Genomic DNA, 16,809 nt, shown 5'->3' on the forward strand with positions numbered 1-16,809 from the left:
TTACCAGCGCTGGGGCTTTGTGTGGGCTCCCTTCTCAACACGCAGCTAAAGATTTCTCTCTATTCCAAGCTGGGCTGACACAAACTGGCCAAGAAAGAGCAATCAATCATTGAGAGTTCTTTAATCAAGGACTTCCTTGCACATTCAAGCAGTTTCTATTGACAGGGAACCTTCCTGTTCAGGAAGCGCTAGAGTGGATCTGAACATCAAAGTACAGGCGCCCTTGTAGATCAGCATTTCTGGGAGCTCAGCTACAACAAAGCAGGGGGGACAGCGATGAGGGACCAACAACCACCAAACAAAGGAAACCAGAAGACCTAGTAGTTGAAACAAAACAGCTAGTTTCTGCTCAATCATCCATCCTTTCTGTGCAGCTAAAGTGCTTTTCAGCACTGGCTGGAAGCAGTTTTCCTGCAGGTTTGGACCTGCAATACTCCCTCCCAAGGTTGACCGTCTCCAGAAAGCACACACAGACCTCCCTGGCAGGTCAGCACCAGCTCCTTGGCACAGACAGCTCTGGACTCTGACTCACAGAAGCCAGCCCCACTGTTTCCCCCTGGTTTCTCAAGGGAAGGGGACAGGGGCACAGCACCCGAGCCGTGTCAGCAAACCGCCTGTCGCACAGAACGGGCTTGCTGTGCGCAGCAGGCAAAGGTGCAGCAGGGTGCACAGCTGCTCTTAAAGGAGCGTGGGTGGAGGAACCTGCTGACCACGGGGAGAAGAGCGTGAGCCACTGCTGGGGTGGGAGAGGCAAGAGGCTGCCCCACAGCCTGGGGGAGAAAGCATCGCCATCGCAGAACACCTGGGGCAGAAAGCAGAGAAGGAGTTGAGCAATCCTCAGGGACCGGAGAGAGCTTCAGGGAAAGGGAGACGGGGGAACATCTGAAATGGATCGGTCAGAAACACAGAGGGAAGCAGGCAGAGAGCCCAATGGTCTGCAGCAAAGGCAATGGGGAAAAAAAGGGAAATGGATATATTGGAGAAAGGAGACTAGAAAACCCAGCTTATCAGGCACGCAGCGCCTGCAGTTTCCCCAAGTACGAACGCGTGAGCCTGAACACGCTGCAGCGGTATCAGCAGCCACACAGCTCTTCCCCAGGCTGGGGCAGCAGCCGCTCCCCTGCCAGACACACACCGGCACAGCTTCAGCAATGAGAGAGAGGCGGCTTACCAGGAGAACACAGCCAGCTCCTGTGCCAGCCGTCCAGCAAGGCACAGGCACGCTACACAGGAGGTCAGGACAGGAAGAAAATAAAAGCTCTGAGCACAACTGCAAAGGTAGAATATAATTACACAAGTGCCTCGAACCAAAATCCTCAGCTTTGTGGAGTTCTGAAGCCTAGAAGACCTGCAGCACAGCTCCTGAATGCCTTGGTCTGGGGCTGTATGAGTTACTGATGGTGCCCCAGCACACCTGGGGAAGCAACAGGCTTCACTGATGGCACCTGTGCAGGCTGCGGGCAAGGGCAGACACCGGTGAGCACAGCTCATAAAAACTCTACAAGGTCTTCGCAGAGAGATATCCATTACACCTCCAAGCACCTCTTCCCCACCCTACCAGCCTTATTTAGGGGGGTGAAAAAAAGCCTGCTGTCCTAAATTTGCCCATCCCTTGTCCTGCCTATTGCTAAATGCCAAGGTGGAGGTGTAGCACTCAGTGTTGTATCTCATGCAGAGCCAGCACACCCTAAGAACCGTCAAAGACCAAGCATGTTTTTGTCAGATCCCGCGTAGACAGCTAAATGCTGCAAAGACTGCCAACCCGGATCTCAAGTGCTTCTTTTCCCCAGCGACTGTAAAGTTTTGCTCTCGAATTCCCCAGGCCAACAGCTTTTCTACTGGGGAATCTCAGCTGCAAGAAAATGGTTGGCAGTTATTTTTTCTTTAAGCCATGGCCATTATTAGCTTGTGTTTGGCTAGGGTTAAAATAAAAGCCACCTCAAACCTCTCCTTTGAGGAGGAAGCTTCTGCTGCAGCTCCACCTCAGTGCAAAACACAGTCACCCCGATGGCAAATGGCTGCATCTCTGGACGCGTGTGAAGGCAGTGTCTCCAGCAGCCCTCGCCCACCTGTTTTCCGTTCTGCAGCTGCCTTCGCCCCGCCAAAGCAGGTAAATTAAAGACTGGATAGTCTGTTCTCTCATTCTTTCCCAGACCACCCAAAAAGTCTCAGTCAACTTCCTCCTCGAGCATTTAACCCTTCCTGCAACCGACTGGGGGAAAAACATCAGGGGGATCATTGCTGGCGAGAGCTTTTGCCTTCCTCCCTAAATGTCTGCAGCAGGAGCGAGGAGCCCACCGACTGGGTTATGCCCCAGACTCTTCTCTCAAAGCACACGTGTAAGCATTGGTGGCAAAGAAAGAATGAAAGAAACTTTCTTTTCTGGAAGCCTACATGGCTCCTAATGTCAGGAGAGCAGGACTCGGCTCCCAGCACTGCCACCGCCAGGTGGACTGCCCTTGGGTAAACCCTGGGCTCCCACCTCCATCACCTCAGAGGCACCTGCACTGCAGCTCACCTGGGCTTTCCACTCCAGCTCACAGGCTTCAAAGCTTTATGGAAAATCCATAAGATGAAGATGAGATTCTGGGATTCCCAGGCTAAGGGCAGGTTGGCTCGTGCCCTGCCGGTGCTCCCACCATTGCTAAACCAAGCAGGAACCTGTGAGCCTGCAGGAGCACCCTCACCGAGAGCTGAGGGGGCTGGACCCACACCACAGCCCACAAAGAGCTTTCAAGTTGCCCTGCTAAGGTGACCGACCTGTGCTTCCAGCACAGAAAATCCCACCAGCACCCCCCTCAAAACCGAAGCAATAGCCGAGCCACCTGGACTTTGCAGATACTCTCTTCCCTTTTCTCATTTGATCCCCCCCTCAAGGCTGTCAGATCCTAACAGCTAATTCCTCAGCTGCCCGCAGAAATGTCTGCACGCCACTTCAGATGTTTGCACCGCCACCCAAACTGGGTTGCTCCTCCCAGATGGAAGGCGCTGTGCCTGTACCGGGGGGAGCTCGGAGGGACAGGACGACAGCCAAGTGCTATTTACGTCCCTCTGTGAGAGCTGCTCAGGACAGCACCCAGGGCACAAGACCCCTGGCATGGGGCATTTAGAAGCCGGTGGATCAAATCAGCAGGTGAAGAAGGAACATGGATGCACAGTGGTACCCTACAGCTGGGCAAGCAGCATCCACACTTGAAGGAGCTGTGGTTTGGCAGGAAAAGCTGCATCATCGCTGCCAAACTGCTTCTCTAACAACTTTTCTAGGGATAAAGAAATGGGAGAGGTGGGACTGCTGCTCAGCTCCCTAATGGTACCCCCTCACACCTCTTGCCCCCGTTCTTCCCCTTCTACACACTCCACAAAATCCATAGAGACTGACTCCCTTTCCAGGTGCTATCCCCCAGCACATCCCCCCTGCTCCCACTCCGCAGCCTCCCCACGCTGGGCTCTACCTGCTCTAGAGCACCCACCCCCAGCAAAAGCCATCTCTCTGATCAAAGTCTCGCGGAAAGGAGCTGAACTGGCTTGCACGGCTTATTTGTATCCACCTGTGATCCCTGATCACTCTGGCTCTCCCCAGCCACACAAACCCTCTTGGAGGGTACCTGGGACATGCTGAGGCAGCCAGAGCCCGGCCTCAGGAGCAGACAGCCCCGCAGGCAGATCTGCCCTCTCCTGACACCAACGCCTGTGCGGAAGAGAAGCACCACATCACCCGTTTGGCACGGGGGTCGAGGCGTGCAGGCTGGCCCATGGCCAGGCTCCTCGGTGTGCAGACACAAGGTGTCAGAGCAGAATAAATGGCCTCACCAAAAGCAGGCAGAAACAGGGGGCTCCAACACAGGACACCCCCAGCAGCCCCCACCCTGGAAGATGAGCTACCAAGGGACATGCCAGGCCCTGGGAAGCAGTGCTGCACCTGCAGCTCACCAAGGACAGAAGGTACCATGCCAGGAGCCAAAGTTCCCAGGAACCAAGATGCTGAGAGCAAATCGCAGCTTTTTTTCTCCACACCTGCTGATTTGGCAAGTGGAAAAGAGCCTCGTCACAGGCTTGCTGCTGGAGGGAAGGGGGTCATGGAGCTGTAAACATCCACGGGATGAGTCACCCAGCTCTCCTTCCCATTTATGTCTCCCACTTCCCGCTGCTGACTTAAGTTGGCCTATACCATCTCCAGAGGTCACTTTGAACCTCAGAGATTCTGCTCTTCACCTCAAATTAAAGTTCATATAAGCTTGCACCAAAATAACTACCCGAACAAATTACAGCCTGTTTAATTCCTTTGGTTCCAGTTTGCCTGAGGAGCCCCAGAAGGATGCACTTGTTCTGTTCACCAGCACCCACAGCTCTTGCTGCTGCCTGCCTGTCAGGCAGCCACCCTCAGATCGGCACCCTGGCCTGGGCATCCTTAGCTGGACCCTCCAAGCAGCAGATCTATCCAACGCACATGCCGGGCTTACGGACATGTAACGGAGCAGATCCGAGCAGAAACCTTTGTACTGTTCCCTTTGAAAAGCCCCAATAAGCTGCAATGCTCAGCAAAAGCCACCTGGCAGCATCAGCACTGTCACCTGCCCCGGCAAATCAACCTGGCTGCCCTGCCTCAGCTGCCCCTTTGCCAGCCACTTGGGCATCTTCCCCTCTTTCCACCCTATCAAAAGGGCAGGGAAGCAGACACAGGTTAGGAAAAGGAACTGCTGAACAGCTAGATTGCAGGGGCTGAGCAGCAGTGGAGTTACAGCCCATCAGATGCAAACCCTGCTAACTGGGCACCTTTTACACCAGTAGCCCAGCAGCTGCAGCGACTGAGGAGATTGCTGCCCCATGCCGTCTGTCCTGCGCCACCGCTAGAGATCCTTACCCCTCAGCTGACGCAGCAGAGAGGAGCGTGTGCCAGGCTTTTCTCTCCCAGCCATCAGCAGCCTGCACTTGACCTCAGGGCACGCGCGGCAGGGGTGAAGAACTGGCAAGCTCTCACTGCACAACCTGCCAGGCCTAAATCCATCATGGCCCCTGGGTCACCGCCATTAGCCTGCAGCAAAAAAGAAGTAAAGCACTACAGTTCTAACAGCTTTGGAAAGTATGTAAAAGTGGAGCAGCAGTTTGTCTTTGCAACGGGCTAAGAGCCTGCATACAGCCCGCAGGCACCAGACTGCACCGGAGCCCACACTCACAGCAGCAGTGGGGGCACCACCACAAGTCTCACAGTGCCAGCTCTGCTTCCACAAACCAGCAAAAACTTTCCCACACAAAACACGCTGGGCAGCTGAGCTTTTCACAGCAGGCCTGCCACCATCGCCCTCTCACCGGTCACGCCTCTAGACAGACTGACGCTGTCCCAAAACCCAGGCCCAGAGAAGTCAAGATGAGCTGTCGCTGCTACAGGACATCGGGGACAGAGCACAAGGGGTTTCCTGCACAGGTGTTCGCCAACAGCCCTGACATCGCCAGTCTTGGAGGGGTGGCTCCACTAGAGGTGTCTTCACCTCCTCTCATGTACAGAAACGGACGTCTTCACTCATTAATCTTGGCTGAGCTGACCCTTTGGGATGGCGTTTGCAGCAGCGAACATGTGCCTAGCTCTGTGGATGGTCTAGTCCTAGAAGAGGAGGGAGACTGCAAAGGCAAGGCAAGGGGACACAGGGAGGCAGGGTCTAACATGGGTCCACATGGCACAAGTCCTGCTGGCTTTGTTTTGGGGCTGACTTTAAAAACCAGAGCCATTCAGGGCCCCGGGATAGGTGGGTGGCGAGTAAGGAGTGCCTTGTCCTCAAAATGCCCTGCGCCTGAGGTTGGTAGAGCCCACATGGAGAGAAACTGGACCAGAGAGGCAGGAGGCACAGCCAGCCAGGACAGACCTAAAGAGCCAGTGCCTCTTTCTTCTGCAGAAGACAAACTTCAGAAAACCAGTAACAGTGCTCGCCAGTGAAACGGTGCTCGCCGGTGAAAACGGTTGCAGCAGAGGGCACCGTGCTGCCCCACACCCGCACAGGCTGGGCAACACCGGCAGGTTTACGGGGCAGTGCCGAGCGCCCAGCGGGCTGGGGCAAAGCCAGAGTGGCACCGGGCAGGGCTGCCAGCAGCCCCCACCACAGCCAGGCGTGTGCGGCGCTGCCAGAAATGCCAGCAAGGCACCAGGCTCCAGCAAAGCACCGCCTGCCCTCCAGAGCTCTCGCTCAGCCCTCCCTTTCCACTGGGAAGACGACACTGGAAAAGTATTAGAGGCAAACGCTGAGAAGTCAGAATTTCTGCCCCTGATCCTGGCTGAACTGAATTGATGGGAATAACGCAGAGAAGGTTTTTCTGCCCACCAGGAGAGGAGGTAAAGGCACACAACGAAGGGAGGCTGCCATCGGCAGTCCAGGCTCTTGTGTACGTGCAGAAGTGGGAGGCAGAAAGCCTGGAAGATGGGGGACCACAGCAGAGAGAAAGGGTCTTACAGCAAAGGCAGGTAAACGCCACGTTGGGGAAATAATTTTTTTTCCCCCTGTCCTGCCACAAGTTCCTGTCTGATGTAGGTAAGTCAAATAAAGTAAACGTTCTCTGCGTGGTCCATAAAGGAGCATTCCTCACCCTCCACGTGCTTGCCCTGGCAGGAATACCCAACGGTCCCCAGTGCAAGCAGGGCACACCAGAGACGATGCTGTACTTTCTGGGGACAAAACAAGGATAACACATTTTCCGATGGGAAGGCCAAAGCACTGTACCTGCAGCTCTCCAGGTCTGAGCCATAGCCGTATCTCTAACAACTAGTTTCACTGGAAAGAGAGAGAGACGGATTCATTACCATTTAGAAGGAGACACAAAGACAGTAAAGCATGTTTGGGTGGGCTGGGTCCCATATTGACTAAAAGGAATTTTTAAAAAGCCACCAAACCACGTATCAAATCACTGATGAGTTAGATCAAGGGAATGTTTCTTGCAAAAAATACTCTGTGAAGAGGACCGCGCTGAATTTTGCAATAAAAGCCACACACACAGCATAGCCCGCGTGCGAGGCCAGTTAAACAAGTAGCTGTGCTGGGCAGGGGGCCTCTGGGAGACGCCGCCTTGGCTGAGCTCGTCTCTGTGAGCAGATACTGCTGCGGGTCCCCTACAAGCAGCCAGGAGGGAGCTGATAACACGGGAGGCTATCGCAACAGACAGCGGGGGACAGCGGGGAGAGTGCCGGGGGACAAAGCCCTGGCTCGAGGCAGACCAAGGCCACCGCACACCGGCTCCTTCCTTTTCTCGATTCCTGCGTTATTAAGAAAATAGGACTTCGTGCAAAGTTATCCATAAAGGGAACAAGGCTGACGAGGCACCGACCACTGAATTCCCGGCGGCGAAGCGATTCGGAAGACGGTCGCGGATCCCAGAGGAGCAAGAGGCACACCGGGAGTGCCCCATCCCCCGCTTCCAAAGGGAACCCGGGGGTCGCATCCCCTTCGAATGAAGATATTAGGGATGACAGAAGCTCTCGGAGAAACCAAACGTGTGAGGAGGGTCCCAGCGGGCTCGGGAGCAGCCCAGTGCGGTCTAACAGCGGAACGGAAAACTGGGGAAAAGGGATAGCGGGCGCCGCCGGGGCTCCGGAGGTATGCGGGAGCCTGCACCCGGGCAGCGGCGGGGGGGCGGCCGGTGTGGGGCTGCCCGCGAGAGGCCGGGGCGGCCCGGTGCCCCCCGCCGCCTCCTGCTTTCCCCCCCGAGGACCGGACCCCGGGACAGGTTCAAACGGCTGCCAACCGGCTGCACAGACGCACAGAGAAAGCTGCGGGGGGGGCGGGACACACCAAAGCCCCACCGGCGGCAGCGCCCGCTCTCAGCCTCCCCGGGTAACAGGTGGGGGGAGCCCGGGGCCGGGGGGCGCGGGGGCGGCCCCGCTCCTCAGCCCCCGCCGTGCCGCGGCCCGCAGCTAACGGGGCACGGGGGCCAGGCTGGGGGGCGGCCGGGAACCCCCGCACCGGCGGGGTTGGGGAGGAGGCACGGGTGCCGGGGGAGTCCCGGCCGGGGTGGGTGCCGGCGGGGCACCGAGCAGCGCCCGGCGGTGCCACCTGCCCGCCACCGCAAACTTCTCCCGGAGTTGCATCCCACCCGCTCCCCTACCGGCTTTGCAGGGGTCGCGGTACTCCACGGGCTCCCCCGCCGTCCCTGGCTCCCCCCCCGCCGCGGCAGGCGGCCCGGCGGGCGGCAGCAGCAGCGGCAGCAGCGGCAGCAGGCGGCGGAGCGCGGCGGCCCCGCGGCACATAGCGGCGGCGCGAGCGGCGGGCTGCGGGCTGCGGGCACTGCCGGGCCCGCCGCGCCGGGGGGCGGGGCCGCCTGCCACTCACCGCGCCGCGGCCAGTCGCCTCTGCGCTCGCGCCCCCGTCCCGCCCCCGGAGGGCCCAGGCCCCCCGACCCGGGGAGCTGCTCCCGCTCCCGCCGCCGCGCTCGGGCGCCGAACCAGGCGGGGGAACGGGAGCGGCAGCAGCATCGCGGGCTGCTCTCCTTCGTCATCTTCATCATTCGCAGCTTTCTCAGTGCTTTCACCATTTCCATCGTTTTCTCTTTTTCACCGTTTTCATCATTGTCTTTTTTCCCCATTTTCACCCTTTTACTATTTTCATAATTTTTTTCATCATTTTCTTTTTCATAATTTTTTCTTTTTTCATCATTTCCTTTTTTCTTTTTATATTTTCTTTTTCTTATATTATCTTTTTTCTTTTTTAGTCTTTTTTGTCATTTTTATTATTCTCTTTTTTCATAATTTTCATTATTTTATTTTCCCATCATTTTCATCTTCTTTTTCGTCATTTTAATTTTCTTGATTTTTTCATCATTTTCATTTTATTTTTTCATCATTTTTACTATTTTCATTATTTTTACTATTTTCATTTTAAAGTTATTATCATTATTATTATTTTATCTCATGATAACCATCACTTTGGGGGCAGCCAACGAGAAGCAGCTCGCCCGCTGCCAGCAGAAACAACATTTCCCACTGCAGCCTCAGACCCTGCCGTAAGCGCAGCTGCGAGGCCGTGGATGGAGAGAAAGGGAAAAAAAAACCCAAGACCGGGCACAACGACCCAGGCCGGGACAAAGCGCCCGGGCAGCACCCACCTCCCAGGGCTGCTGGGGGGGCTCTAGGCTGGGGGGTGGCAGGCAGGTGGGTGGGTGCGAGGGGGAGCCCATGCCATGGCCCCCCTCCCCAGGCTGCAGTGTGTCCTGGGCAGCGCTCACTGGGGGGGTGCAGCCGGCAGTGTGGGGTACAGCCCGCAGCATGGGGGCCCCCCACTCACCGTGGGGTACAGCACAGTATGGGGTACAGCTTGCAGTGTGGGGTACAGCCTGCAGCCCCCACTCACCGTGGGGTACAGCCGGCGGCAGCAGTACGGCCGCTTAGCAGATGTGGCATCGGGCAAGGCCAGCATGGGGCTATGCTGGTGATGACAATTGTGCTAGCCAATGCGGGGTCCTTGGGGTGACCCCATGGCCCCCCTGTGCCTCTCTGCCCCTTTGGCCACCCCCTCCCACTCTCCACCGTGGGACCCCGCAGCAGTGCCCCCTGCACCGCTCTGGCCCTCGAGCAGCAGCACCCATAAAGTCGTTGCTCCTGGCCTCCAGCAGTGGGGGAAGCCCCAGCACGGAAAGGTACGACCTGATTCAAGCATCTCCCTGGCGGTGGCCCAGGCTGCAGAAACCTGGTCCTGCCTCCCCTCACCCCCCTGCCACCCCATTTCATATTGGCTTCCCAGAAAAGATAAAGCTGGGAAACAAACATCCTCTCCCAGCCTTCACAGAGGCCAAAAAGGCTGCATCAAACCCTGGCATGAGGACCACGGCAAAGACTCCACTGATCGAACGCACTAAAGTGTTCTATAGCCAGTGAAAAGCCCGTTGGGTAAAGGCAAAGACCCGTCGGGGGGGAGCACGTGGGAGAATCCCCCCGAGGGGAAGGGGGGCCGGCGCAAGTTGCCACTTTCCCCCCCAAGCATCACATTCTCCATCGATGTTCTGTAGCACCGAGGAGGCACAGCCCACACCCCAGACCTGCACTTAGCCTTCAACACCAGCCACTCTGGCAACAGCTGAGCAGAAGACACACCACGTTTTCTCCACTTTCTGCTTCCAAGAGAGTCCCAGAGGATCAAGGAAGAAACCCTAAGGACAGGGATCAGCAGGGGGGAGAGTCTGGGTCACCCATGAGGGAACATCCCAGGCTGCGCTGGGCGCTGTCACTCACAGGGCAGGAAAAGGAAACACACGTGGGAAATGCCTCGGATTTTCTCTGGAAGAGCACAACACGCTTTTGCTATGTCAGTCTTGGCAAAACAAGAGGAAACCAGGAACAACAAGAACACATTTCAATGGGCTAGTCAAGGCTGTGACCAGGACTTAGTGCTAACACCGGGCAGCAAGCCAGCTGCCTGGCCACCTGCTTTCCCTGAGGATGCCCATTCTAGACCCTCTGCCCTTCACTCCTCCTGCCGGTGGTCACCAAGCTGGAGCCATAACACCAAACCCACCTGTTGAGATCAAGCATAGAGACTATGGGCACCTTGTGCAGGAGCCCTGCAGGAGTGCCAGGCTCGCTGAGGTCTGAGACGCAGCTGCCCCATCCGCTGAGGCACGCCCCGAACAGAGACCATGAAAGAAAGGCAATTTTGGAAACCACTTTGGCACTCCACACCTCAGGGGCATAGAAGCATCTTGCTGCTGCTCCTGCTTTTACCACCGTAGCAGAAGATTACCGGGGGGTTTAGGTACCACTCTGGAAGCCCTGAGCTGAGATCTGTGTGGAGGACAGACGAAAAGACAGTGGACCTCTCTGCATCTGTAAAGGAAGAACAAGCATCAGCCAGAGCACGGAAGGGTTATGTTTCAAGCACAATTTCTACCAGTAGAACAGAGAAGCCCTGGAGCAGATCGCCGTGAAGAACGACGGGAGTTTCCAGCACTGCAGGTTTTTGAAGAGGAATGTAGACAAACACCCATCAGAATAAACTTGGTAAGGTAACCAGATCAGTTCCCTGAGTTTTATGCTGCACATATACACGCTAGCCCTAACAATGTTCACTTTTTCTGCAGTAGGTTGCTACTTTCTGTGGTTTTGTCAGACAAACAGTGGAGCCCAATGATTATTTTAAAAGGAAAGGCTGATTGCCCCCCTGTGCTTCAGAAGAACCCCTAGTTCTTGCGAAAGAACGGCATGAGGTGCTCTTCATTCTGTGGAGAGGGTCCTGGCAGTGCTGCCTCCTGAGAGGGTGTGGGAAGCTGCAAAAGAAAAGCCTGAACGCCTGCGAGGGTGGGTCAGCAGCTTCCTCCATTGGCATCACTGAGCAGCGGCGCGAGCACTGCCCTCGTCCGCAGCGTGGGATCCGGGCAGTCACCGCTAAGGACAAAATCTCCTGACCCCATAAACACTGTTTGTTAACCTCTTCCAGGATGGCAACCTATGTTGGTGAGCCCAACCTCTTCTGCATACAGAAGCTCTGTTACAGATGTGGATAGACATATGAGAAGACATCCTACAGCTTTGAAGGAGGAAGGGAGCAAAATCAAATGTGGATCTTTACTTGCACAATCAGAATGAGCCTGTGAGGGAGCTCAGAGGAGTCTGTTACTATTGCCCACACACAAACAAAAAAGCCACCCCGCCACGGCAGGCTCTGGAAATCCCGAACATGCTGCCTGACCCTTCCAGAAACGGCTGTCAGTACCCACTGTGGTGCTTTGCAGCAGGCAGCCAGAGCAGCGCACTGGGACGACTGCTGCCTGCCCTTCACGGGATCGTTCGTTGTCGCCTCTGTTGGCAGGTGCCACATCAGCGCAAACAAGGGACATAACAGCCCTGGGAAAGTCTCTTTTTCATCTGAGCTGGTAAAGCAATAAGTTTCACGCCAGCAGCGCAGCTGATGGCACCAACAGTTAACCATCTGAAAACAAAACGATCCGTATCCATCGCTGCCAAGGGCAGCCTTTCCCTGGGCAGGATCCCCTCCCGCCCAACACATGCAAACAACATCCGCCGCCTTTTCAAGCCTCACTGAGCAAGAATGCACACAGCTCTTTCCGAGCAGCATCCACGAGCAAAGCTGTGCGGGAGCTACTTGGCGCTGAGGGAATATCCCTGCACACAACATGTCTCGAGGCCAATACACACACACCAGTTTGTTCGTTCTTCCACAAGACCTGCTTCCTCCCTGCTGCCAGCGCTTGGGTCCCTCAGATCTAACAAAGCGACGGAGGCACCACACCTTGGGGCCCATCCCACTGCCGTCCCTTGGCCATCCCCAGGTTTACATACAGAGATGGCCTCCCCTGGTCTCCCTTTGCTCCCCAAATGTGGTAAAATAATTCTTCCCCCAGGCACATGACCAGTGCGAGGGCAGGTGGAGCCCCGGGGAGCTGGAGCACATCCCTCTGAACCCGGAGCGCTCTCCTCCCTCTGCACTTCCCGTACCCCTCGCCTTGTGCACACCTACTGCGGTGCTTCGGGTTTGGTAGGGAACCACCGTGGCTGCGGCACCACGGGGCACCCTGAGAGCCATCACCTCCCTCTGCCTCGCGACACCCTAGCGAGGGCTCCTGCACCCTGCGGGGACCCTTACAGGCTCCCACCCCGGTGAAGCCTGCTCACTTTCCCCATCTCCTCTTGCCCATTCTCCCCCCCCTGTTTGCACCAGCGGTCTATTGCTCTTAACTCCCCCATCACTCCTGGGGTCACCCCCTCCTTCACCAGCTTGACCACAGTCATTGACAAATCCAGCTGATAAAATGCATCTTGCCCCCCACCCCCCCCACTCCGCGCCCCCCATTTCAGTCTCTCTTGCAGTAGGTTGGGGAGGGGTGCTCATTTTTTTTTTTCTTTTTTTAAACCAGTTTTATTGCACTGCCACCCAGGAAATACCTCTCGCAAGGTTAAATGATTCACTGCCCAGAAGGAATCTTTACAGGTGCTGACACATACGTGCTGGAACGTGTTCCAAGGGCTCTGAGACCCACTGCCGAGTGCCCGCTGCAGCCACAGGCATGTCCACCTGTGCATTAACAGCCCTGATCAAACAGCACAGCCTGGCCAGGCACAAGCAGCGACGCTTTGGGAAGCTAGGAGGAAAAAATCTCTTTCCTCACCAAAGCAGCAGTGGACATTGAGCCACACACAGAAGCTCCAGCCGCCTGGGGGGTGTTTTTGAGCCACAGTCAAAGACAAGCTGTGGGGGGGCAGGGAGCGAGAGCTGTCTCACCTAAGTACTAATTTTGACCTGAACACTGGCTCCCACATTGAGGCAGGTCAAACTGGTGTTTCATTAGAGCACTTAAACCCATTTCCAGGGGTCGTGCAGGAGCCAGCTGCACCTGGCCAGCACTGAGCAACATTGTGGTTTCGGTGAGGCAGGAGGGCACGGGAACACCTTTGGAAAAGCATCCATCAGTTCAAAATCCTGAAAGGCAAATCCACTGGTCTTTCCAAAGTGTTTTTTGCCATAGGGAAAAATAATCTGTCTTTTCCTCTTTCCTCAGAGGGACAGATTTGGGAAAGTAAAAACATTTCTCCGAGCCTCTGCTACAAGAGGAAGACGAGGTAAGCTGCACTCACCTGCTCACCCGCAGGCACCCTTCAGAGGCCGGCAGCCTGTGCTGCCCGAGTTTGGGCCGTTTCACAACGGTGGGCAGACATTTCATGAATCTCTCACAAAAGCAGAGATGCTGCTCCATGGACAATTGCCTTTGAGAACATCGCTAATTACAGTTTCTGCACAGCAGTTCTGTATGTACATTTATCTGTAGTAACATCATCCAAAGCACAGAGCTGGCTGTGGCATGGAACATGCAGGTATTTCCCCTTGTTAGGCAAGTGCTGTTCTAAAATAGGTTCCTCTCTACATGTCACTCTTTAGGTGGCCCAAAAGAGGAACAGCAATTTCCTTTTTTGTTACCTATTTTGCTATACATACAATTTTAAAATGCGGTACCTTCCAGATTCAAAGGTGGGCGTTGGATCACTCTCTAGTAGTGAGATAAACAGGGGAAAAAAATCTCAGCAAAAATCAACTTTCAGCTAAGTAATTCAAATTACTAAAAATGATTCTGGTGTCCAAATGCAGAACTTAAGCAACCTAAACCAGCATTTCTTTGGTATTTTATTTTAAGTCTCCAATTCTTGCAGGTAAATGTGTGTCTGCCTCTGTAAAACTGTCAAATCTCTTTACAGAAGGCGATGTTCACCAATTCATCTGCCAGATCTGGCCAGGGATTGGTAATGAGGAGAAAATTTCCATCCCATTCTTGTAGCTACACCTCTGTAGCAAAGCAAGCCTCGCGCTGAGCTAATAAAATAATCCATTTTCCTAAGCCAAATAAAGTGATACAGCTAAACCAAGACCAGCAGTTCAGACTCAACGAATAATGTAAAATGAACTCAAAGGAAGGTTTCACCTCTAGTAGCCCAGAACACCACCGTACCTTCTCTAGCACTTTACTACATCACAGAACTCCAGAATTCCTGGGACAAACCTTTGGGAAGCGAGAAGGAGCAGCCACAGACCCTTCCTGGAGTTCAGTGCTGCACCACAGACATAAGCACATCTCGCGATGTTAGAAAACACAAAAACAACTTCTGTAAAATGAGGTGGCTTATTTATTGCATGTAAACTCTCTACTCCAAAAAGGCATATATTTTCTGGAATGCTGTACTCGTGCAACACCAGCTGAAGGATAAGCACAACTTCAACAGTTACGGTCTGGAATGCTGCAAACCCAAGGTCCCGGTATCTGCCCAGAGGGCGGGGGCAGTTCCTGGCGGTCTGGTTTACAAAAACGAAGCCTCAGCACGGTAGAACCTCCAGAGACATTCAGCACTGCTCTGTATTGTATTACTAGGAGCTGGCAGGAAAATTAACCCATCAGTAAGCCAAAAACGCTGGTAGTAACTAACGTCATCTCCCTTGCTCGTGGCAAATGAATCCTCAGTTTATGGCTTAAAGCCTTGCACCACAGCAAACAGACTGGTGACAACAAAACGGCTGTAACTGGCAAGGGGCTGGGGGCAACGAGACCGTAACAGCAAATGCATCACCTACCCTTGAAATTGGTCAGTCTGCCAGGTAAACCAGCCTTTTCTTACCCTTTTCCCTCCCGAGTGTGTGCCCTTTAAAGCAATTCTCTCCACGAACTGCTTGGATTTATTGGATCTGCACAAAGCCTTCCAGGTTCACGGGTTCTCCCACCTATTTCATTCTCTTTCTCACCCCTCACATGCCATAACCCCAAAACTGAAGAAAGATTTCAGAACCACAGAACTAGTCATGAAAGTAAGTACTGTAACAGCCCCTTCCCCCAACTGAAAGAACACTTCCGGGATAAGGCTGCGAGATGCGAGGAACTACTTGTAGAACTTGCACGCCGATGTCTCCTCAGAAAATGAGGATAATTTTCTCACTGAAGCTATCTAGCAAAAAGCAAATGTTCTTTTGCAAGGCTTTGGAAAACAAATTACTTTAAAAAAAAAACCAAACAAACGCTCCTGAAGAATGCAAGCCATGAATGCACCGCTTCAAAATTTTAAAGCATGGCTTTACTCCAACAGAAGCCCCACAACAGCAGGGCCTTTCACGGGTTTGGTGGTAACCCTGCTAAGATACTTGTTCCAGACAGCAGCAGCGCTAACAGCCCTTGCAGAGCCGCCACTACCATTTGGCTACAGAAGATCCAAGAGATCCAAAACCAGTATCCTCCTCCAACCTACAGTTCCAACCGACTCTTAAAATGAACCACAAGCTGCACAATTAAGAACTAATTCAAGATAAGAGGACCCCTCAACTCTAGCTCTACTGTTCAGTTTACTTGTCCACAGACCAGAGAGGAAACTTGTTTTTCCTGAGGTTATACTTTCCGGACACATTCTGGTGGAGAAATTGCTGATGCACTCAGTTCAGCAGTTTTGCTGTTTTCAGTGAAACTGTGTATACTTTACTGGGCAAATCTGGCCAGATGCTGGTGATGCTGAAGCCAGAGCAAAATGTAACTTTCTCATTTGTGTTACCTCTGCAGCAATGACAGCAATAAGAATGTGCCATCAATCTTACCTACTTTTAGCACCAGGAGTGTAAAACATATTAGGGTTTGGTTTTCTTTTTCAGCCTGAAACTTGTTAGAGAAATGCAACTAAACTATCATACAGAAAACAGTTTAATTATGTGTCCTTTACACACTTTGGAATGTAATTCAAGAGAGGAATTAATAAACACTGTTGCTTCAAAACATGCACACATCAAAAAGAGAGCATAACGTAATGTTTATTTGCAGTCTCCATTATCTCTGACTCAGTGTTCAGCACTTTTCATACACAAAGTACCAGAGGTGCTTTCTATATGCACTCTGCCTCAACTGAAAAGATTTACAGTTGTATTTACCTAAAGCATTTGATCAAGATCAGCTGTTGCTACGGAACGATTTTCCCAGTTCTCTGGCCTCTGTACCAGAAGTGGGAAGAGAAGCACCAGGCGGCCAGCTGAAGAGGTACCAAAACCACTTGAATTCAAGAACCAGAAATTCCTAAGAAACAACCATGGAAAGAGGAGTGTTGGCTGTAAGATCTTTATTTCTTCCATAAAAGAGGAAGGACTACATCATCTAAGCAGAGAGCTTCTGAATTCTATATAAGCAAGATGGTTCAAGCTATACCCACAGTTTTTGAGGGGCAAATAAATAGCCTTGCCCCAAGGAGCAACCAGAAAGACAAGCTGTTGAAAACCAGCCGCATTTTGCATTCTTTCAGAAACCAAACCGCAGGGGGAAAACAACGCAACCCCCCACCTCACTCATGTGCTAGGGTGGAAGTATAAA

The 16,809-nt window shown here is 53.7% G+C and overlaps 1 protein-coding gene across 5 annotated transcripts in view; it reads right to left on the reverse strand.

Moving 5' to 3' along the window:
* TLL2 (tolloid like 2) overlaps positions 1–8,254 on the reverse strand; it is a 92,774-nt gene extending 84,520 nt beyond the window's left edge. For 3 of the 5 annotated variants that reach the window (XM_055720706.1, XM_055720704.1, XM_055720703.1), the window contains exons 1-2: positions 8,086–8,254; positions 6,708–6,758 (exon numbers count right to left, since the gene is read on the reverse strand). In XM_055720706.1, coding sequence (XP_055576681.1) covers positions 6,708–6,758; positions 8,086–8,227 — 193 coding nt within the window. In that variant the 5' untranslated portion in view covers positions 8,228–8,254. The remainder of the gene's footprint in view (positions 1–6,707; positions 6,759–8,085) is intronic. The other 2 variants (XM_055720707.1, XM_055720705.1) reach the window with 1 other exon arrangement.
* Positions 8,255–16,809: the final 8,555 nt, after the last annotated feature.

Source organism: Falco cherrug, chromosome 9 (genome assembly GCF_023634085.1).
Source record: "Falco cherrug isolate bFalChe1 chromosome 9, bFalChe1.pri, whole genome shotgun sequence".
In the NCBI taxonomy this organism is placed as follows: Eukaryota; Metazoa; Chordata; class Aves; order Falconiformes; family Falconidae; genus Falco; species Falco cherrug.